General features: G+C 42.3%; 1 protein-coding gene and 1 long non-coding RNA gene across 4 annotated transcripts in view; both read right to left on the reverse strand.

Moving 5' to 3' along the window:
* MYCBP2 (MYC binding protein 2) overlaps window positions 1-16,425 on the reverse strand; it is a 171,357-nt gene extending 154,932 nt beyond the window's left edge. For all 3 annotated transcript variants that reach the window (XM_040055506.2, XM_040055504.2, XM_058419388.1), the window contains exon 1: window positions 16,154-16,425. In XM_040055506.2, the coding sequence (XP_039911440.1) occupies window positions 16,154-16,425 (272 nt within the window). The remainder of the gene's footprint in view (window positions 1-16,153) is intronic.
* Window positions 16,426-17,180: 755 nt separating this feature from the next.
* On the reverse strand, window positions 17,181-21,745 carry LOC120749003 (uncharacterized). The gene is made up of 4 exons (XR_005699496.2): window positions 21,664-21,745; window positions 20,660-20,726; window positions 20,004-20,102; window positions 17,181-19,100 (listed from the first exon to the last, which is right to left on the reverse strand). It is a non-coding gene; the product is annotated as an uncharacterized LOC120749003 (long non-coding RNA).
* Between the last annotated feature and the right edge of the window lie 2,162 nt (window positions 21,746-23,907).

Genomic DNA, 23,907 nt, shown 5'->3' on the forward strand with positions numbered 1-23,907 from the left:
ATTCTATGGGAATTAGTCAGCATAATCAAAACTACAACAGTACACAAAGCTAGAAAGAGGAAAAGGGATGAAAAACTACTTTAACACTTAAAATATTTGCCTGCATTAAGACAAGCCAGTCACCTGAATTGATCCTACACTAAGAAGGGCATGACGGAGAACATGCTTACAATGCAACAGTCAAGAGCTTTTCTGTGAAGATGAACCAATGTGGACACTGTACAGGACCTTCAACAAGACTTTTTCAAAGAAAGCTTGTGCACACAGCATGTCACCTGGAAAACTAAAACATAATTTGTCAAATGGAAGATACTCTAGAAACAGTCAAAAGAGTGTCTGGAGAGAACCCCAAAAAGGTCGGCATTTCCATTTCCTGGTCCATCATGAAGGTCCTGGTCAATGACAGGCCAATTGTGAGTCAGCAGTGCTGTGGCAGTCAGGAGGGCCAACCCTGTCCGGGGTGCATCAGGCACAGCATCACCAGCCGGGCAAGGGAGGGGATTGTCCCGCTCTGCTCCGCACAGGGCTCAGCTCAAGTCCTGGGGGCAGGTTTGGGCGCCACAATGTAAGAGAGACATTAAGCTGTTAGCATCCAAAGGAGGGCCACAAGGATAGTAAAGGGTTTGGAGAGGAAGCTGCATGAAGAGCAGATGAGGTCACTGTTCAGCCTGGAGGAGACTGAGCGGAGTTGTCACTGCAGTTACAACTTCCTCAGGAGGGGAAGAGGAGGGGCAGGTACACATCTCCTCACTCTGGGGACCAGGACAGGACTTGAGGAAAGAGCATGAAGCTGAGTCAGGGGAGGTTTAGGCTGGATATCAGGAAAACGTGGTTCATCCAAAAGGGCGGCTGAACAGTGGCTCAGGCTCGCCAGGGAAGTGGTCACAGCACCAAGCCTGACAGTTCAAGGAGTGTTTGGACAAGGCTCTCAAGCACATGGTGGGACTCTGGGGGATGGTCCTGTGCAGGGCCAGGAGATGGACACTGATCCTTGTGGGTCCCTTCCAATTCTGCATATTCTATAATTCTAGTCAAATTCCACTGCATTTCCAACATCTCTTTTCCCTGGACAGATATTAAACACTGCCCATGATCACACTCTCACCATGTCCTATGAAATCCTACCAGAAAACTTTTTTTGGGGTATCTTCTATATTGTCTTTATGGCAATTAAATGCTATTTTTCATATCTTTATTACAGAAAAATCAAACTGTTTTCTTTTTCCACAACTTGAATTTTTTTAAAGTCTGAGGAGAAACGAGTCTTCTGACAATTAAGCAGTCTCAGTTCCTTCAGCCTAAATCATAAATCATTTACATCACTAGCATCTAATTCTACTATTCTGTCATAGTAATCAGTCCTTCATTTTCAGAAAACGATGACAAAAAAAAAGTGAGTGGGGGGAAAAAAAAGGTCCCACAATCCTGAAGTACGAAGAAATGATCAAGAATTACTTCAGGTTTCCTACACAAAAGAATCTCTCACAATTTGAAGTAAAATTCTGAAACACTCCAGAAGCCTGGCTCCTTCTGAATCACAATCACTTCACAATTTCAGAGAATGTGTAGAATCTCTCACGAGGTACCTTTTATTCATTGATGGTTTTACATTTTTGCTCATCAGTTTGGTAGTGGGATTTTCTGAAGCTAAATATCTACCATCGTAAGTAAATCTTATCTTCCACTGTTTTGCATCCTCTGCTAACTTTTTCATCTACAATCTCAATTCCAACTCTGAAATTGTCAGTGAGAGACTATACAATTCAGGACCTAGGACAGATCCAGATGCAGAGCAACAGCTACTACCTGTCCTCATCGGCTTCCCCCTCTACAGACATCCCACAGCACCTCTCCAGGATGGACTCCTGTGTAGTTTTAAATTCAATTTTACAGTGTTCTGTCTAGAAGAGAGGCAGCCAAATCATCAGGCCAAAGGTAGCGCACCTAAAAATTCTAATTGAGGAAGGATACAGTCTAGACAATGAGACAACAGGAGCAACATCTACTTTTCTTACTTGCACCTGCCTGAAAAATCACAGAATCATAAAATGCCTGATAGGCACCAATTAAGTCACCCCAAAGCCTTCCCTTTTCCACCTTTCCTCATAGGAAAAGTGCTCCATCCCTCTAAACATCTTGGTGGCCCTCTCCTGGACTCACTCCAAGAGGTCCGTGTCCTTCTGTCCTTCCCTGCAGACTTAGCCAGATCACATCCAGCCCTTCACCCACCTAAACCCCCAAATCCTTCTTTGTGGGGGGTTGCTCCATCTGTTCATCCCCCACCTGTGTTAATAGTGAGGTAAAGCACCTTGTGCTTGGCCTTGATAAACCTTGTGAGATTTCCATGGGCCCACTTCTTGAATGCATGCTTCCTGGCACCCAAGGCTGGAATAAGAGCTCTGATTCACTCAATGATCTGTTATAACAAGATCCATCAGATCTGCATCAGACTTTCCTGCCATACAGAAAACCACAAGGTACTCTCCTGACGAAATACAACAATGTGTGTTTTTAAGGTTTTTTCATTCTGTTCTGTAAGCAGGTAATCTGACACTTGATCACGCAAAGAACAATCCCATTATGAAGAGCAACTTAAAAGCAACTACAGCCTCTGTCGGACTTCCTTATTTCCCAAGCCATTTACTCCATCCTCTGAAGTGCTCCAAAACTGTTCTTAAATTTGTAATCCAGCTTCAAGGCAACTTAATATCAAACACAGAGAACTACACCTGATAAAATTAATTTGTCTGCAAGAAACTTACCATACATACACTAGTCTCATCGCTATATTATGGTTTGCTAGATTATAGTTCAACCATAAGAGCTTCAGTATAAAGGAAAGAGAATACTAAAAAAAAGGGTTATCAAGTCTGCTCAGAAGATCCTGAGGAGATCTGAAAATTGTGGGAGCATCTTATTTTAAAGGACATCCTGACCTGCTGTCAACAACCGAGAAGCATCTGGCAAACACAGGCAAGGGGAAACAAAGAAAAGAAGAAGTTCAAGAGAAGTTTGGACATACAAGCAATGGCTCACATGAAGGAGCTGAGAAGGATAAGAAACAGAACAAAGGAAGTGGGCAGAGCTTCAGTGGCCTAATCTATAGACAGAAAAGAGGTTTTATGACCAGAGAAAATAAATCTATCAACAGAACTATATGGAGGCTGCACGTTGGCAAGGAGATGAAGAGGTACCATGTGACAAAATGCAACCAACAAATCTTGCTGTTAAACATACTAGAGTTGCCGCTTGCATGCTCTCTATTTTGGTATCTCTCCACATATACATCAGCTTCAGTGTTCAGCCGTCTTATTCAATGAACTGGAGGGTCACTTTTTTTTGAAAGCAACCACTTCTTTTAAGAGCCTCTAAGTACAACATCTCCCACATTTAGGTATGTACCGTGTCCTTGCAAACAAAATAGCCTTTGACTTCTTCTATCTCAATGTAACCTCTGCACAGTTATTTCAGTTGTCAAGAGTTCCAGCATCTCTAATGAGAAACAGCCCTACAAAAATCTGCCCCATGAAGTAATCCAAAGCAAACAACTCACCTAAACAAAATGCTATACACACCTACAAAACTGGCATACAGAATCCATCTCTTTCGGGTACGTGCTTTAGCATTAAATCTTATCACTGGGAGATGCTCAGAAAATGGCTCTAATGTTAGGTCCAGCCTATTCCAAACACCTAATTCTGTCCTTGCCTTTGTGTTTCTCCATCTAACTCACACCACCACAAATCTATCATTTAGTGTCAAAGTGGTGCAAATCAAGAGGACCCAGGAAATGTTCCATGACATTCTGAAGTTGTTGAAGCACCCAGCAACTGAACTTTAAGGCTTCCCATGCTTAACTTTCCGTCCTTGCAGATACCTTCCATTGCCAACATGTTTATTGTTCCTTCTACTGCTGGAACATCCAGCACCTTTCAACCTTGGGGAGGGACAGTGTCAGTCGGCTGCAAGAATAAAGAAGGAAAATAAATATCACTCAAAACTCCCAATCTGCTCTTGCCTTGAAAAACAATATGTCTGCTTAAAAACAATAGCTACAAGAGATTTTAATACTTCATTTTTCATATCACATACAGTAATAATTAATAAGTTTCCAAAAGGACTTGCCATAAAACAGTTGACAGGGAACAAAATACGTACATAGAAACTGAAATCTGGCACACAAATGCCTACCATGCAAATACATAAACTCTTGGTGTAATGCCAAACGAAGCACTGGCAAGCTTTATGAAATAAACACACACCAAGTATATACTATATCATATACTTGTATCACAACCTGACCCAAAATTTTACAAATCACAGATAGAAAAAAACCAAGAATATTGATTTCATGAGAAATAAATACACTAAATCTTTTTGCTGCAATTTAGCAACAAAATCTACAGAACGCCTGAGTAAAAAAATGGTTTTTGCGAACACTGGTTAGTATCCCTGGATTTTAGAGTATCTCTAAAAAAAGAGCTACTCTAACAGTATTGTAAAATATCTCATGAAAAAAATACCTCCATGAAGCAGTTGCTTGACCTTCCCTTCCTCTTTGCACAGTTGTAGAAAGGATAGGAAAAATAAGGTATTGCGTCAGTCAAAATCACAGCCCATGTACCTCAGTTGCATGACAGCTGGCTCACAAACCACATTTTTACCTGTCATGATATATTACTAGTTTGAATATGATATTTGCTCCCAAAAAAAAAAAAAAAAAAAGCAGAAGGCCGAGGCTGAAGAGAGGAAAGCTGAAGTTTTTGCAGTAATATCTCCAAACTGGGGACTAATTGCCACTAGAAAACATCCAGCAAGACTTCAACACACAAGACACCTTAAATTCAAAACTACTCTAAATAATAAATTACTTACATTTGGATTTTGTTACCATGCAGCTCTTCCTACAAGAATGCTTGGACAAATATGCTGCTTTTTCTTATCTAAAACCACAACCATTTCCACCTTTTCAGTTTCTCTCATATTTCCTTTACTCATATCAAGCTATAGCATGAAGATCTGATACATGTTTCTAAAAATATGTATAAAACTAAAAGAAGGGGGAGGACAATCTCCATCCTGTAATGGATGAGGAAAATGCTGAGGTGCTTAATGCCTTCTCTGTCTCAGTCCAGTTGAGTTCTCAGGGTATTCAGCCCTCATCATCCAAGTGGAAATGATCAGCGACCTGCTGCACCAGTTAGACACACACAGGTCTGTGGGGCTGGGTGGGATCCACCCAAGAGCACAGCAGAAGCTGGCAGAAGTGTTCACTGAACCACTTTCCATCACCAGTTACCAGCAGCTCAGCGTAACTGGGGAAGTTCCACTTGACTGAAAGTCAGTGAATGTGCCACCCAACTAGGTGGCCAAGAAAGGCCAGAAAGGGAACTACAGCCCTGTGAGCCAGCCTGACTTCAGTGCTGGGGAAGGTCGTGGAGCAGGATCATATGGAGTACGATCACCTGGCACATCCAGGACAAGCAGGTGACCAGGGCTGCCAACATGGAAAGTAGGTCCTGCTTGACCAACCTCATCCCCAATTCTATGACTAGGTGTCCCCCTTAGTGGATAAGGGAAAGGCTGTGAACGTTGTCTACCTGGCCTTTATAAAGCCTTTAGACATTGTTTCTCACAACATTTCCTTGGAGAAACTGGTGGCTCATGGCTTGAGGGAGGATGCTTTGCTAGACTGAAGCCAAATGTGTGAGGTTTAACAAGGTCCTGCACTTGGGTTTTGACAACCACCTGCAGCACTACAGGCTGGAGGAAGAGCTGGCAAGCTGCCCATCAGAAACGGGTCTGGGGGTGCTGGTTGACAGCTACTGCACATGAGCCAGTGGAGTGTCCAGGTGGCCAAGAAGGCCAATGACATCTTGGCTTGTATGATAAATATGGTCCAGCAAGGCCAGGGCAATGATCACGCCCTGTACGACGCACTTTTGAGGTCACATCTTGAATCCTGCGTTCAGTTTCGGACTTCTCACTCCAAACAGTGCTGAAGTGTGCCCAGAAAAAGGCAGCAAAGCTGGTGATGTGTCTGGAGAACAAGTCTTATGAGGAATGGCTGAGATAGTTGGGGTTGTTCAGCCTGGAGAAAAGGAGGCTCAGGGGAGACCTTATTCCGCCACACAACTCTGAAAAAGGTTGTAGCCAGGTGGGGTTCAGTCTCTTTTCTCAAGTAACCAGCAATAGCACATGAGGAAATGGCCTCAAGCTGGACCAGGGAAGGTTTAGATTGAGTATTGTAGGAAAATTATTCAGCACCATGGTTTTCAAGAACTGGAACACACTGCTCTGGGAGTGGTGGAAGCACTACCTCCAGAACTATTTAATAGGTGTGTAAATGTGGCATTCAGGGACATGGTTTAGTGGTGGACTTGGCAGTGCTGGTTTAGCAGTGGAACCCAGTGATCTTAAAGGTCTTTTCCAACCTAAACTACTTAATGGTTCTGTTTCTAGTATCACAACATCCACCACCTTAGAACACAGCTCTGCTGGAAGATCTGACTGTTCAGCACTGTGTTTGTTACCTCTGACACATCTTCTCAGAGGACAAATAAACTTCATATTGATTCCTCCTCGTTCTGGTCTATTTTCTTAAGGATTACAGAATCACATCATTCAGGTTAGAATGGACCAGTTAAGGTAACATTTTTTTTGACTGTGAGGGTGACTGAGCATTGGCAGAGATTGCAAGCAAGGATGTGGAGTTTCAATCCTTGCTGATATTCAAAGCCATCTGGACACCATCTCAGGCAACTGGCTCCAGGGGCCCTGTTTGAGCAGAAAGATGGATCAGATGAACTTCAGAGGTCACTGCCAACCTCAACTGTTTTATGATTCTGCCAAACTTCCTGCTCAAGTAGTGTCACAGACAGTAAATTACCCAATACCACCTGTGGCTGTCTGCCACCTTTGCTGCGGCACTGCATTACTGGCACGCAGATGGCTGCACCCAGCACACCAAGCTACTTCTCTGCAGAGCTGTCTCCCAGCTGGTCAGCTCCCCAAGTGTTATTTCATCCCCGATGCAGGATTCTGCAATTCCCCTTGATGCACTTCAAAATTCCACTCAGCCCAAATCTCCAACATGGCTGCATCCCTCTGAATGTAAACACAACCATGTGGTATATGAGGAACTCCTCTCTGGTTTGTACCATCCGTCAGTTTGCTGGGGGTACACTGTCCCAGCATTCAGGCCATTAATGAAGATGCTAGACAGCATTTGCCACAGTATCAGCTTCTAGGGTACATGACTGAGGACTTGACTCCAGCGGGACTTACATATCACAGATCACAAACCTCTAGGCCCAATCATTCAGCCAGTTCTCAATCTACTTCACTGTCCACTTAATGTAACCCATCCATTCTCAGCCTGTGCATGCTGTGGGAGGCAGTGTCAATAGCCTTACTCAAGCTGAGGTACAGCACATCCATTGCTCTCCCTGCCTGGAAGGTATCTGTAGATTTGCCTACAGTTATTTTTCACCAAATGCTGCAGATTTTTAAGGAAGTCAGCTGTGAGAATCATTAAAGTGGGGAACTGTTCAGCTTGATACATGGACCTCAAAACAACACTGAGAGCACAACCAGCTTAAAGTATTTTTTGATTGCTGATGATATTGCCTCAGATGACCTCAAATATTTAAGATCATTGGTATTTTTATTTAGTAAGCCTAAAATTTATCATTTTTAGTGAAAGGGACAATAAGCTGGTGTCATTCAAAGAGCCATGTGTATGCTCTCCAAGCCATTACCAGCTTACACACTATCTTCTTTAAATAATTAATCAAGCATTCTGACGTGAATTTTCATCCATGCCAATAATAAAAGGAAAGTCACGGCTTAAGCAGCATATCTACAAACGGAAAAATCATCAGAATCCCATCCCCTAAATCCTTAAATCGGGGTAAGGAACATCAGCTGCAATCCAATTACCACAGGCTTAGAGGAAAACATAGGCAGACTAGTAGGACAGGTTTACACTCAACTTGTAAGGCATCCGAAAAGAAAAGGTTAAAAAAACTCAGAACAGAAGAAAAAGGCCACCCGACTCACCGATTTTCTAGTTGGGATTTTTATGTGCTATTGTTGGTGAGCTGAAATCACACATCTTTTTAATCATTACTTTAATTTCATAAATGAGGACTATTTCACTATGACAATAACTTTCTTAACAACTACCATTTTTCCGAAAGCCAAAATTCTGGAGGCTTAAGAATTCCAGCTGCTGGAATACCCTGAGGCTTCTCCAATACAGGCAGAAACAAATATTACAGCTGCTAAAAATTAAATTAAAACCCAACTGCACAAGTAAAATATAACTCACTTGCATTTCACCATGACTAAAGTGCAAAACAGTGTCTGATACCTTTTGTAACTGAAAAGGTTTCCAAAGCAGCATCCATCTGTCTCAAATTAAAAAAAAAGTAACTCAAAAGAAAGCATCCCTCCAAAGTGTTGTCCACAAGAGAATGCCTCTCAGTACAGCCACTCACAGATGGAGTTTCTTTTCTGTAATTATCTGATTTTTCATTATTCACTTCAATGATATCTATAAAATTAGATCTGCAAGAACACATGCAAGGAAATTCTTACTCCTCAAGTTTGTCAATGCAGACAAAAGCATTTATCCTTAAACACTTCTAGGACTTTTTTTTTTCATTAGGAAAGTCATTCAATCACAGCAAAGACGACAAGATCTGCATCTTTTGTCACTCTCCTATCTAAACACGACCACCAAAATCAAAGTGTATACAAAGCTATCTTCCTCAGAATTATTTCAGCAGAATTTCAATTTAGAAAATATGCTCCATGAAGTCAAGGACAATCCATACTTATTAAGAACAAGCCCATTACCAGTGGTTAATGACAGTGTAACATCTTTAAAGTGATTACAATCAAAAGGAAACCAAAGAAATTCTAATCTAGTCTGCAACGAATAGCAGAAGACACAACTGCCAAGTGCAACCAACTGAAAACTCACCAGTTTATAGCTGTCAAGGGTCTACCCTGTACAACAGTATATTCCAGAAATAAAAGGGAATAGAGATCGATTGGTTTGAAGAGAAAAGGAACAGAGACATGACTACTCTGAAAACATACAAGCATAACAAAGACATATGAGCACATCTGTTGGAAAGAATTATGCACTGGCTAGTGGGAGAGAAAAGCAAGGCCAAATCAGATAGAAAAGTCACAAGTGACTACATGTAACACGGTGAAAACAAAATAAAGAAGAGGCTGAAATAATAAAATTAGAATAAAGTATTTATTTAACAACAAGCCCATCTCATTGTAACATAAAGGACTGGCTGCAAATCTGTATAGACACAGCAATAGAAAAGATGAGCGATGTTACCAACTGCAAGAAAAAGCACAGTAAGAAGTAAGAGTTCAGTTTTAATCCCATTGAGGTTAAAGCTCTTAGCTAGAAACTTTTCTAGACTGACAGAGATCATGGCCAAAATATTCTAAATACCATGGCATCTGTGAATTTAAACTACAGAGTTCTGCTTTTTGACCTTATTTGGCTTTGGCTACAATAAAGTTAACTTTCTTCCAAGCAGCTTGTATCACGCTTGCATGTTTTGGATTTGTGATAGAAACAGTGTTGGTAGCACACCTGTGCTTTATCTGTTGCTGGCTAACACTTAGACAAGATCAAGGCCTTTCCAGTTTCTCACACTGCCCTGCCAGCAAGTAAGCTGGGGGTGCACAAGAAGTTGGGAGGGGGTATAACTGCAACAGCTAAATCCAACTGACCAAAGGGATACGCCCTATCATGACATCACGCTCAGTATATAAAGCAGGGAGGAAGAAAGAAGTGGAGGGACAATACATTCAGAGATATATCCCCCTGCAGGGGGAAAGAACCAAGGAGTCACGTGGTCCTCAGCTGCCCGCTGAGGTTACACCATATACACCCTTTCACAGAAGCTATAAAGCATTTTCCAAGAGTTTAAAACCTACTACATATGACAATAATGCTTGGAAACAAAAGCCTAAGAAAGTTAAGGGAAGAAAATGAAAAAAAGGAATAGCACTAATCTAACCACACATCTCCAGTTTCATGTGGATACAAGGAAACGCAGGTTCTGATTTTTTTTAAATGCGTACAACAGGTATAAATTTAGATTTATTACACTAATAACAAAAAAATCCAGCTTTCTCAGATACACTAGATGTAAAGCAAGAACTATCATTCAGTTTAAGTTCATCTAATTAAATTCATCAACACATTCAGTCTGAAGGGAATGAGCTATAAAATTATATCTGCTACAATACACTAAGAAAAATAATATAAAGTATATTAATATGCTTTGAAACATATGAAACACTAAATCTAAAAGTATAGAAACCATCTGCCTTAATGCAGTCACTTACAGCATAAGGAGCCTATTCTCCTGTGCTAATTTCTACTATTTATCCTTTGAAAGGGCACAATCGTAGGAATTGGCAGTGAAAGACCAATGGAATAGATCAGCTCCAAAATGTCTTACAATATAAAGTTAATTATAGGAGCACTATTCCACTTAGCACCTCAGCACAAAGCAGTGCTTATGGCAAGCAAGGTTAAGAAAGAAAAAGACAAAAACATAACCATGTGTTCAAGTAATGCTGCAAGGGATCAAGTTTTCAAAGTAAACTAAGGATTAGGAAAACAGTTTGCATAAAGTACCAAGAACTGGGTTATTGATACATTCCATGTGGTTTCGATAAAGACATAAATAGTCTTTAAATCATGGGTTTGGCAAAACATACATAGTCATATGTCAGGAGGAGAATTTACTAAAAAAGTCTTCAAAATATTTTGGCCAGAACAAAGATCACAAGATGGGAGGAAAAGCAAAACTAAACCCTGACAGCTGATAGTTAACATAGCAGAAAAACAAATTCAGCATCAAGTTTTTAAGTATGCAGGAAGCACATTTACCACATTTAACATGGCTAGCAGTGAAGAATGGTAACTTATTCAATTGCTCCTGCCCAACTTTAACTGCCTCAACCTGCCACCCAACAAACCATCAGTGTACCAGAGCAGACTGCGTGACAAACTCAAACTTTAACTAGCATGTCCTCCCAGTTCAAACTAAAAAATACAACACCCAAAAAACCATCACAAACCATGGATTTGTGTTTTAATTTTTCACATTACTCATATAAATTATGATAATTATTTTTTACAGATATATGCAAATAAAATACCCATCTTAAGCCTCTCAATGTAACATTATTTGCATCTTTCCAGCTTCTATTACATTTTCTACACCAACACTGAACAAATACAATCACAATAGACTAAGAGATGACTAGAGGTTTTTAAAAAAACTACTACATAAAACTGTTTTCCTTAACAGAATATAAGGTAAGTAAGTAAAAATACACTATTTTAGTCATTGGCTAATCCCCATTAACCAATAGGGCAATACAGAATTTAAACATTACTACACCGCAGCTAAAAAGCAGACAGCAACTCTCATCAACTCTTCTAATGCACAGCTTAAACTAAGACTCAAAAGCACATCAATTTCCCAATTTAAATAATTTCAGTTTACACAAGACTTGAACTTTGTTTTGTAAAATTACATCTACAAAATATAAGAACTTAAAAACAGAGGAGAACATAAACTAAACTAGACTAGAATATTTCAGTTGGAAAGGTCCTATGGAGCACACCTTTGCATAGGAATAAGCAGAAAAACGTAGTAGGTAATGTAACACCACTATCATTTTGCTAGTCTCTATATGTACAACCTTTATTTTACTTTATTTTTAACTAAATGCTTCCTAACTCTTTGCAATTATTATTCCATTATAAAAGAGCAACAAGTTCTAAACCAAAAAAGCTAACAGCTTTTGTAAAGGCTTTAGATCTGAAGAAATTAAGGCACCAACAATCAAATTAACACAAATCTCATATACTTAAATTTACTTTAAAATAGTTTTCACAGAATCTTTAAATCCTTGCAAAGCAAAGATGAAGCTCCAGTAACATTTCTGCTCTAAATTTTCAAAACATCCCAAATAAGCACTGCATTACTGAGCATAAGTAAGGGTATAAGGGAAGCCTGTCAATTTTGAAAAGCCTAAAGACTAACCTAATGTCCAGAGGATGTATAATTTACAATTACAAGTGTGCATGAGTGGCCTACTTTCAAAATTTGCTGTAATCATCCAGTTGAAACCATCAACCTAAAATAAAATTGGCTGGCTCTTCTTCAGCCAAAATAGCTAGAAAAAACAGCCATCTAACTTCTAGTTAATATACAGAGTCTTACATTTCTGCCATCAGAATGAAAGAAATTTTCCTGGCCCCGATAAGACCACAACATTAGAGTCCACAATACAAACAGAAGCTTTTCTTCTTTGAAGGATCTAAGCTGGGAGGCAACTCTAGCATCAAAGTAATGGTCATTTTGGCATAAGTATGAATTTACTGTCATATTAGAGAACATTGCCATTGTAATAAAACAATTTCAAATTAGTCCAAATTATGTAGTGAACACTTCCACTACAAAACAGGTCACACTAAAGCCACTACAATTTCATATAGCTATCCATATCCGACAAGAAAGCTCAAAGAATATAACTGAGCCTAACTGATAATTCTGGTAGTACATAAATAGGTGAAAGAACAGTAAAGGGACTGGCAGCTCAGGGAAACCCCCCCCAAGATGCAAAAGCAATAATAGCAGCAATTCAGATGGTTAGGGATATTTGTTAGGATTAAATTATACTACAGGAAACAGAAGTGTATTTGAAGACAGCAAAAATGTGAAAATCAGAAACACCTCATTCTGCAAATGCAGAGCTTTGGTACAGTAGTAAAAGCAGTACACACTTGCAGTTTTGTCCACTCAGAACCCAGCATACAAGACAACAGTTTAACATGGATTTTTACTTGTCCTCTGAAGAGATCAATACTTCCTACTAGTGTTTTACACACTTTAATGGCTACACTAGACATTATGCAGTTATTTCCACATATTTCAGTGGCCACAGAGCAGAGACTATAAACTGAAGCATGCTCAGAGTAGATTTTTCTTACAAACCAATCTTGATTTGATAACTAAATTTCCCACTGCTGGTAGTACTGCAGCAGATCCTTAACATTGTTATTTGCACAAAGATAACTGCATGTTAAATTGCAGAATTAGATACTTTTTTCTGTTTCCTTTCTTAAAATTATTAGGCTGGCACAAGTGACAAAAATAAGTTTCTCTGCTCCTGCCTCTCTGTATACAAAAATCTTTGCACAACCCTTCACCTCATGCTGTCACAAGTGCAATCACAAGGTGAGCCAGATCACAGAATTAGTCCGGATTACAACAAACCAGTTTTGCCAAGTTAATTTTAACCCAGAGTGAGTCTCTAATCTGTTACTGCAAGACACTATATAAGTATTATGTCAGCGTGGCAGGGGGAGCAAGCACACCGATGGACTCATCTCCTGTGGAGACCAGTGTTCATGACACTGCAGCCCGTATCACATGAGGAAATGCAAAGCACCGCTGGTTCTGTTTCAAAGCCAATTACTGCATCCTACTCAACACGTGATATTCGTCCCTTCAGATGACAGCCAGCACAAACACCTTGCAAATGTGATACTAATCTTGTGACTTTCAGATAATCTCCACAACGTTTGAGTTCCTTGTACACACACAAGCATTTTCATACTGCTTGTCAGTTCTTTATAAACATTAAAGTTAGGTTTGGAATATAAACACTTACTGAGAGAGGCATTGGCCATGGCCTATGAAGTGCAGACTATAATTCTGCAGACCTGAAGCAAAAATTCCACATCAATTTACTGCAAATAGGTTGCACTATCACTCTTCACATGTCTTCTAACTTAGGACAGGAAGAATTTTATTACTGTTGTTAAGCCAATATGTTTAGCTTTTTCTCAGCTACTTCAAGTCACTTTTCCAGTCACAAACACTCTTACTGATTAAGAAGCTTCAAATTTCCCATCTATATAAAAATCAAGGCAAGACTTCTATCATAAACTATATTATCTTAAGCTCCATTTAATTTATCTAGCACTGCTTTCTACCGTAGCAACTAGATGCAGCCACAGTTAAATTTAAAGCATCTCTTTAGAAAATACTCGGATATTTTTATTATTTTTATAAAAAATTCTTTTTAAGTCTACCAGGTGGCAGAAGTATTTTGCAGTATTTTGACACCAATAGGGAGAAAGGGTGGAGATCACAAGCTGTATCTTGGCTGCCATCAGTCTGCCACATAAGACAGTGAGGGTAGTGATAGCAGGAAACTAGATAGTTATTAAATATTCCTCCTCTCAAAAGTCCGACACACATTGGCTGTATTCACCGGTATGAACCACCTGTCACTTACTTGCCAAACCTTAACATAACCTGTTTGCTCTGTACAAGGAGTGCGTCTTCTTTGACTTGACCTCAAAAACATCAATTAAAAGCATTAACATTTACACCCACCTAAAGCTAGTATTTTCTACAATTTTAAGTATAAGAGATAGCACTTGAATCATCCTGAAACCAAAATACATGGAGGACATGACTAATGCAAAACTCCAGCTTTAAAAAATACAGACCCCTTAGGGCAAAATTCAGACAGGTATCTGAGCACTGAGAACCAACTGCACAGCTGACTTCCTTGCATTTAGTAGTATCCTTACACTTAGCACATGCAATCCCTGGATTAAACAATACGAAGCTCAAAAGCAAGAAGAGATTTAATGGAAAAAGTATAAGCACTGGACTAAGGAACATGTGGACTAAGAAAACACTTGCAGGTCTTCAGAGGGGAAAGAAGAACTATAGTTTCTCTATCATACACTCTGAAAAGAAGTCGGTAGTTGCAAAGATGTCAAGTACCCACGGTATCAGGCCACGTTTCCAGCATTTACCATAACCAAACTGAGAAAGGTATGTGTCTTACGCTAATCCCACTCCTAGACACATCTTTCTGGGGTGAGGGCGGTGCGGGTTAAGCCCGGCTGTCAAGTCCGACTAACAAAAACCTGAAGACAAGCAAGCAACCTCCTCGTGCTTCACAACCGTTTGAAAACTTAAAACAACGGTGACTCAAAGCTCTCCAAACGACCCGGCCACCCACATCACCGCCTGAAGAGCAGCAGAGGCTAACAACACGGGAAGGTGCCGGTTTCATGTCATCCGCACACTCAGCGACCTCCGGAGGGAAACAATGGGGAGCGCCCGGGCACCGCGGGGGAGCCCCTGGCACAGCACCCCACCACGGCCTGCAGAGCCGGGAGGGTCCGCCCGGGCCGGGGGCAAGGGCGGCCTCCCCTCTTGTCCTCCGCCCCGCCCGGGAGCGGGGTAGGGCGGCACTCCCGGCCGGAGGAGCAACAGGCACCCTGCTACGGCCCCAGAGCCGGCTGGCAGGACCGGGAATGGGAGCCCTGAGGGGCATCATCCGCCAGGAGAGGGGTGCTCGGGAACCAGGTGGGGCCACACCGCACCCCAAAAGCGCCCAGCTCCCCCCGGCAAGGCGCCGCCTCCCTCCAGACACCGAGGTCGCCTACACGGCGATGGCAAAGAGGGAAGATGACCTAAAGAGGAGGAAGAAAAATAAAGCAGGGCGGCTAAAAGCAGCCCCAGTACATGGAAAAAACGCCGAGGTCTCGCTCGGGTAACACTGCCAGCGGAATCCGCGGCTGCCCAGCGCAGCCTGTCTCGGGCGAGACCACGGGGTTCAGCCCGTTCCGGCAAGCCCAGCCGGAGCGCCGTCTGCCCAGGGGCTCAGCATGGGCGTTCTCCATCCCTCCCGGGGGAGCTGGGCCGCACACTGGGGCGGGTACAGGTAACTCTGCCCCGGAGGGCCCCGGGAGAGGGGGCGGCAGCGCCATCTGCGCGGTATCGCCGGCCAAGCGAGCGGCGGGGCCCGGGCGGCACCTGGGCAGCCTCCGGGTTACATCACCGCCCCTTCCCTCCGTCCGTCCCCCGGGGCGCGGCGCCGGCGGCCACATGGCAGCGGGGACACCCGCGCCGCCCGGCACGGGGGCGGGGAGCAGGATGAGGATGAGGAGGGCGGCTGCCGGGAGGGAGGAAGGTGCACGCGCCGGGCCGCTCCCAGCCGGCGATGGGAGGGGTGGCGGGGGCTGCGCGTCTGGCCCGGGAGGGAGCGCGGCGCGCGTTACCTGCCCGGGTGGCTCCCCAGCTCACGGTCGCTCAGCGCCGCCGTGTAAATCCTCCGGTATCTGTCGGCCAGGGCCTTCCCGGACAGCAGCAGCTGGTAGCGGCTCCTGCAGCCCGGCGGCGGCGCGGGCAGGGCTCCCAGCCCGCCGGCCGAGCCCTCCTCGGGCCCCATGGCCGGAGCGGCGCCGCCGGAGGAGAAGGAGTAGCCGCGTTCGGCCCCGGTGGAGGCGGCGGCGGCTCCCGCAGAGGCGGCGGCGGCTGCGGCGCTGCTCATCCCCCTCCCCGCCCGCCCCCTGCTTGCGGCGGCGCCGCCTCCTGGCGCGGCGCGGACACAGGCGGCTCCCGCTGCCTTCACCGTCGGGGCCCGGCCATGGCGAGGCCGCAGGAGCCGCCGCAGGAGCCGCCCTTCAGGCTGCGCATCCACCCGCGCTGCGGGAACACCCCGCTCTTCCCCTCCTCCAGCGGCGGCTCCAGGCCCCAGCTACCCGCCGCTCGCCTTCCGCCCCGGGCGCAGCGCCCGCCGCCTCCGAGTCCCGGGAAGGACCGTGCACCGCCGGGACCGGGGAGGGGGGGGCGGGCCGCTCGCTTCCCCCTTCCCGCTACAGGGTGTGTGCGTGGGGGCGGGGAGCGGAGGCCGGCGCTGCGCTTCCCCTCCGGAGTTAGTGCTCGGCTCTGCCGCCGCCCTCTCCCCGCACGGCCGCCCCGGCCCCGCCTCCCTCCCGCGGGCAGCGTGGCCGCCGGACGCATGCGCCGCCCCGCCCGGCCCGCGCGGCCCCCGGGAAATCCGGGATGGGCGGGCGGCGGCACCTGCTGAGGGCCGCTGGAGCGGCGCCGGGGGCCGAGGCGCAGCCCCCCAGCACCGCGGTCGCGCCCCGGCGGGGTCGAGCTGCGCGGGCCCAGGAGGCGGGTGTTGGCACGGAGCTTCTTCCGCGCCCCGTTGAGAGTGCGTATCGCAGGATCAGTTGGGTTGGGAAGGACCTCAGGCGTCGTCGAGTTCAACCTATGACCGAACCATCCCCTGTCGATTACACCGTGACATTAATTGACATGTCCAGTCTTTCCCTACGTACCTCCCTCCACCACCTCCCCAGGCAGTCCATTCCAATGTCTGCTGACCCTTTCTATGAATAAACTCCCGTAATGGCCCAACCTAAACCGCCCCTGACACAGTTTAAGACTTAAACTTAAGACTGTCGTTCTGTCCGTAGCGCCCGGGAGAAGAGGCTGAACGCCACCTAACTTAAACCTCCTTTCGAGTATTTGTACAGAGTGTCTGTCCATCGTATTTTATCGACATGTCCAATGCCTCACACCCTGTTTCTGTGCTATATAATGCTACCGAGGAAAGATCTTTTCCCAGGAGCAATGTCCTCCCTGACTTGCAGCAGAGTCTGCTAAATCGAGTTGCCGCATTAGGCAATATTTTCCTTAAGTTGCCTTCGCTATCTCTAGGACAAGTTACTTGCTTTTAGAGGATAAGGGAGGCATTGCAGCAGGCACTTTCTTATCTTCAGGTCACTTACATTATTGCTTTTTATCTGTTGGAGTTGTAGCCCTGCAGTTTTGCCGCACTTTCTACCACTTTATACAACTGAAAACTTCCAAGTGTATAGGCCAGAATGTGTGTAATAAATAATAATTAAAAAAAAATTAAAAAGCCTCCATGTCAAATGTGCTTGGGATCAGTCTACAGAAAGGTGTCAACCAAAGAAGGTATGTGCTGTCATATTTTCTTATTTTTAATTCTACATTCCAAAAATGCCGTAAACAAAGCCTGAAACTCCCAAAGAAAGAAAGAAAGAAAGAAAGAAAGAAAGAAAGAAAGAAAGAAAGAACTGGAGATGTTGAAACCAGTAAATTCATACAGGTTTTCACAAAGGTAACTGTTCAGGTAGCAGAAAGACAGGTAGACTAGTGCCGCCACTGGCAAAAAAGCTACTTTCTGATGCATTCAGAGGCAACTAGAGATCATTCCAGAAATATTTAAAGCATTGACTATTAACATAAAAAGCTTTGGTTATAATTCTTATACTGTAGTGGGTGGGAGGAAGAGAAAAAGAAAATAATATTCCAACTGATTAAAAGGAGCCATGAGCAAAGTACCATGTCTTATGGTGTTAACGATAAGAAAAGCACATTTCCTGTGAGAATCAGAGTGATAAGTCTTTCTAGCTCCTCTTCTAGGAATTACCTAGAACCATTCCTACAGGCAAGATCCATAAAAACAATGAAACAAAAACCAAATAAACAAGAAAACAAATGCACCCCAAACAAACACAGACAGAAAAAAAACAAACATTAAAAAAGCAAACCCGGCTAACGCACTCCCTTTTAAATCATATTTCTATTTTCTTTGTAAGCTGTTACTTTATATCCGAGTGGTAACTTTTCCTTCATCAAACACACACTGCCTGACAAAAGGGTTGTGTTCTGGTATAACATTGTCTGTCTCATCTCAAAATGATTCTGTACTTCTGCCACTGTAGCTGTCTTACTGCATGGTCAATAACTGCTGGCAAACTTTTATGAAAGTGATGCAATTTATTGCAATTCTTGCATATTGCTGCTAACTCTAGAATTTGTCTGGGCTTGTGTTGTGCAGAGTCACACACAGTGGGGTGAGCATTATTTGCAAACTGCAACTTCTGCTCCACATCTGTTTTTATCTCAAGTGTTTTTCAGTTTGAGTAAATCTTGCAAGGCGCCCGTAGTGCAGAGTCCACCTTCCATGAGCTTCAGCCTGTGATGAGGAATGGAGTTTGACAAGGTGACTCAGATTTGCCAGGCCAGGATAACACTGTCACTTCTAGTCCACCTCCATCCTTTCTTCACTCAAAATACAAATGAGTGTCCAACTTGTGAGACTCCTAATAGCACCAAGTGGGAGCTGGGTTCAGTCCCAGGAGTTCAGTCCTCATTCACTGCCGTATTTTCACTTGTTAATTTGTCCTGCAAGGAAGCCACCTTTTATTAATTTATTTATTTGAACTGTGATTCTCTTGTTTCATACTCTGGCAGCGATTCTGAGCAACAATATCACTACTGTGCCATGTAAGTACATTCAAGAGTACACATTTGATCTGGTCTGACCTTATGCTAGATCTGATATTGACTATACTCCCGTAGACAGCGTAAAGCGTATTCTGCAGTTCTGGGATAAAACCATTACGGGTTCAAATCTATTTCTTTGCTTGTTTGTTGGTGGTGTTTTCTGTTGTTTGTTTCTTTTTTTTTTTTTTAGGGATAGTGTCGTTTTGGAGACTGTTTGCACCAGATTAGCTCTTTGCCTTCTGTGGCTGCAGAGGTCTAGCAGTACAACAAACTCAGTCAACTGAGCAAAGCTACGTTGTGCAGAGTATGTCTTACTTCTGACAGTGCTCAGCTCTTTTCCATTTGCAAACATCTTCCTGCTGACACAGAAAGAAGTGCTTTGTCCATCAGCCTCTCCCTTTTACTTGAAGGTGGGGCTTACAATTGTGTTCATTTGCTTGGCACTTTTATAAATAAGGTTTAGCAGAACAAATTGTTCACATGTCATCAAGAATCAGTCTGGCAGTCTATCTTATTCACTGTCACAGCTCACATGGATCAGTGTTGTACAAACATGAGTTTCAACACAGCAGAACGAGAATTTCCACCAGGTAATTCCCATATCCTGCATGAGAGAATGTAAAGTAGAAAGTTCCAGGATTTCATAACCTAACCCTTACACTATTTGATTATATTTCCAGGCCTTTTATTTTTAAGCTTTCAAAATACTATACAAACCAGCATGGTAGTTTTTTTTCACAAGCAAGCATTGCATCTAGAGTAAGGCAACTTTAAAATTTGTAAACTAGACAGTTTACATACCACATTGAAGCCGGGAAGTTATGAACGACGGAATTCAGTACTTCTGCAGTAAAACTTGCAGTTTATTGCAGTCAGGTGATGTTAGAGTTCTTTGTTTGCCTGAAAAGCAACTAGCTCTTACCAACACATTTGCTCCAGAAATAAGACTTAAATCAGTAATAATGGAAATAAAAAAATCTTTTGGCCATTAAGCTTATGTCACTGTCAAGAGGTGAGGCCGTTAACATGATTAGTTAAAAGGACCATTTTCAACCACATAGTTCCAGCAAAGCTGGCATCTATTTTGGCATTATTAGTCTGTAATGGAAATCTATCATTATTTAAGTTGTCAGCATTTATTTTGAGACTTCATTATTTTTGGAGAGACCCACATACACAAGCACCAAACCCACAAAACTTCACAGCACAATTTTTGTGCTATTTTTTTCTGCTAGAAAGAGTTCTTTAATGATAGAAAGCACAGGACAAGCACTCTACTGCATCCCTATTGCAGACAAGGCTTGCTTCTCCATGGAGGTGCTTATTCATCCCTATCCATTTGTTTTAGGTCAAATAGTGGCTCTAACTTATGTTTACCCAGGCTTAGTTTTGGTATACAGAACAAATGAAGAGAAAAATATTTAAAAAATAAAAATAATTTTAAAAATGCAACTCACCAAATGTATTTGCTTTGTCATGGCTTTTTTCAAGTCAAGTTTTTCCACTCTAAATTGTAGAGACATGCTAGAGGAAAGCAATCAAACAAACAAAACCCACTTCATTTTTTACACCAGCTGTCACAAACACCAGAGTCTGATAGTCGAAAGGTACCTCTATGCACCCTTCAACCCACTTTTGTCTTTATTTATTTATGCTAATGTTTAGACTTTAGTTCCTCCATAGAAAAACCCTGTTGTCTTTTCCTTTAAATGTTTTCTTTAAAATTTATTTAGTATTCACCAAAAAAATTGTGCAAAGTAAAATCTTACAGTTTAATGCTGACAAATATATAAGCTCTTCAGTTAAAATAATTATTTCCTTTAGGTGAGGAGCTCAACAAAGAAAACCCAACAACTTACTTCTGCCATGGTAATATAACTGGCATTATACTAAATAAAAATAGGTACACATTGAAGTAAAAGAGAGTATTAATGAGTGATTTTTTCATTTCAAAATTTCAGTCACCAGATTTCCCCTTCCACCGAAATTCAGATTTTATATATATATAAATATAAAAATATCTAAACCAGCTATGCACTACATGAAGAAAAACACAGCTGAAGAAATATTACTAGGACGTAATTTTTAATCAGCCCAAAGAGCAAGAAAATTAATGCAGAACATTTTAGTCAACAGTACTGAAGTCTGTGAATAAAGTGGCAAAAAGTCCAAAAAACTAACAAAAAAGTATTAGAAACCCACAAAAAAGCATATTAGCCGTGTTTTATAATATAATAATACTTTGAAAAATAGGTTAAAAGGAAGAGTTAGTGTGGCTTGACATTCAAATCTATGTACGTCAGAAAGCTTTGAAACTGGACCCTGGGCTGAAACTGGCCTGAAACTAGAAAATTTCAAGTCCTCTTCAATATAACATATTATTAATAATAATATGTTTATTGGATTGTTCCATAGGATGAAAAATCAAAGACTAGGATGTAAAGCCATTGAAAAGTCCTACCATACAAACGCAGGACTGGAAAAATCCACTTGGGTGATCAAGACCAGTCTTCTACCAGCAATGATGCAATGTATATGAGAAACTATTACTCCAGCATCCTTTACAAGGCAGGGAACACCTGAACTCTATTGAAAACTAAATTAGCTTGTTAGGGAGAAAAAAAACAAAACTAACCCTATCAAACATGTTTATCTGCAAGCAATAATCCTGGGTATCCCCAAACCAAAAATGGGATCAGATTATATTTCCATTTTTTCCTGTTTCTTTATTTCCACACAAGACCAAAATAATTTTTTTGAGTCTTCTCAAATGAATAAAGGAGGTCAATTTTAAATTCAAATTCCAGACTCAGAGGAGAATGCCAGGGATATATTAAGAACAATCTCATTGTCAGTGAAAGCTTTGGAAGTCTAGCTAAGAAACTGAAGGGATGGTGCAGTGACCACAGGGGGGAAAAAAAAAAAAAAGGCGCATAGTCTAAGATGCAACTGCTTAAAACTTCACACAGTTATCCATGGACATAACATATTTTTAGTAACTGTAAGTCACTTAAAACAGTTTTCTTGAGCAACTGTATTACATTAATACCTTTCAGGTTTTGTGTTGTTTATTAAATGCAGAGTCCAGAGGTTCAGTTAAATTAGTAGCTCAGTGAACTTACTCAGCTCTTAAGTTCAGACACCCAGAAACTTTCTACATGTAAATCATCACATTTGATTTACTGAACTCTGAAGAATGTGCATATACCTGTTGCTGCACTAGCCACATTATTCCCTGTGGGATTACTTTTTCCTGTAGTCTTATAATTACTAAGGACTACTACATTAGTCACTTAACAGGTAATTTTCTTACAGATATGCATCAGTAAGACAACCAAAAGGAACCTTCCATTTCAACTGGTCTTGAGAACAAGCACTGATCCCAATATTTCTAGGAGCATATATTTAAAAGACCAAGAGGCAAGTGCCCAACACACAGTTTATTATTCTACTTAAATTTTGAGGTTTTTGGATTTTCAAAGCACTGGAGCAAAGCATATTTGGCCACTATTTGTGGGAGAGTCTACATCTCTTCTGTTTCCTGTGCTATACTCTGCATCTGAAGGTATGGATTTTGATGTACTGAAGTTTATCGTCCCGTTTAGTAACATGTTGTAGTAACATTGACAATTGGTCTTTGTCCTGGACACTTGGGACTGACCTGATAAGACTAGGAATGGATCTCACTCAAATGGCTTCCTCACTTTTTGCTCTCCCTTCCATTCTCATTGTCCTAAAGACAGAAAAATGAAGACATTTACCAAAAGAGGGGTAACACATCAAAGGAAAACCTAAAATTCCTGCAAATGGATAAAAACCCCTAGGAATAAATGGTACCACAGTAACCGGAGTTATGACAAACAGGAAGCCACACCAGAGTACAGTGGCACACTGTCCTGATTTCAGCTGGGATAGAGTTGTCTTCTTAGTAGCTGGCACAATGCTGTTTTGAATTCAGTATGAGAATAATGTTGATAGCACACTAATGTTTGAGTTGCTGAGTGGTGTTTACCCAAAGTCAAGGACCTTTCAGGGTCTCATGTTTTGCCACTGAGCAGGTGCACAAGAAGCTGGGAGGAGCATAGTCAGGGCAGCTGACCCAAACTGTCCAAGGGGATATTCCATACTCAGAGCAGCATGCTCAGTATATGAACTGGGGGAGCTGGCCAGGAGCTGCTGATCACTGCTCAAGGATGGGCTGGGCATTGGTCAGCAGATGCTGAGCAATTGTGTTGCACATCACTTGTTTCTCTTGGGATTTATTCCTCTCTGTCTCCTTTTCATTACTATTATTATTGTTGTTGTTACAATTACAATTATTATTATTGTTGTTATTATGTTTTAAATTGTTTCAATTACTAAACAGTTCTTATCTCAATGCTTGAGTTTTACTGGTTTTTTCTGTTTCTCCTCCCTAGCAGGGCAGGGCAGGGAAGTGAGTGGGTGGCCATGTGGTATTTGCCATCTGGGGTTAAGCCATGACATATACATACACTCAGAAAAATATCTCCATCCATCAACATTTCTCACTTATTATTCAAATGCCACTGCCCCAATTACAGAAAGTTACTTTCTAGAAGTGCTTGCATTACCTTGAAACAGCCAGGCACTTTTCATTCCATTTACACTTAAGACAGGTGTTAAGAAAATCCACAGGACTAAGTTTTTTTAAAATGAACTAATCACAGAGGCGAGCCACATCAAG

This window comes from Hirundo rustica, chromosome 2 (assembly GCF_015227805.2).
Source record: "Hirundo rustica isolate bHirRus1 chromosome 2, bHirRus1.pri.v3, whole genome shotgun sequence".
Classification (NCBI taxonomy): Eukaryota; Metazoa; Chordata; class Aves; order Passeriformes; family Hirundinidae; genus Hirundo; species Hirundo rustica.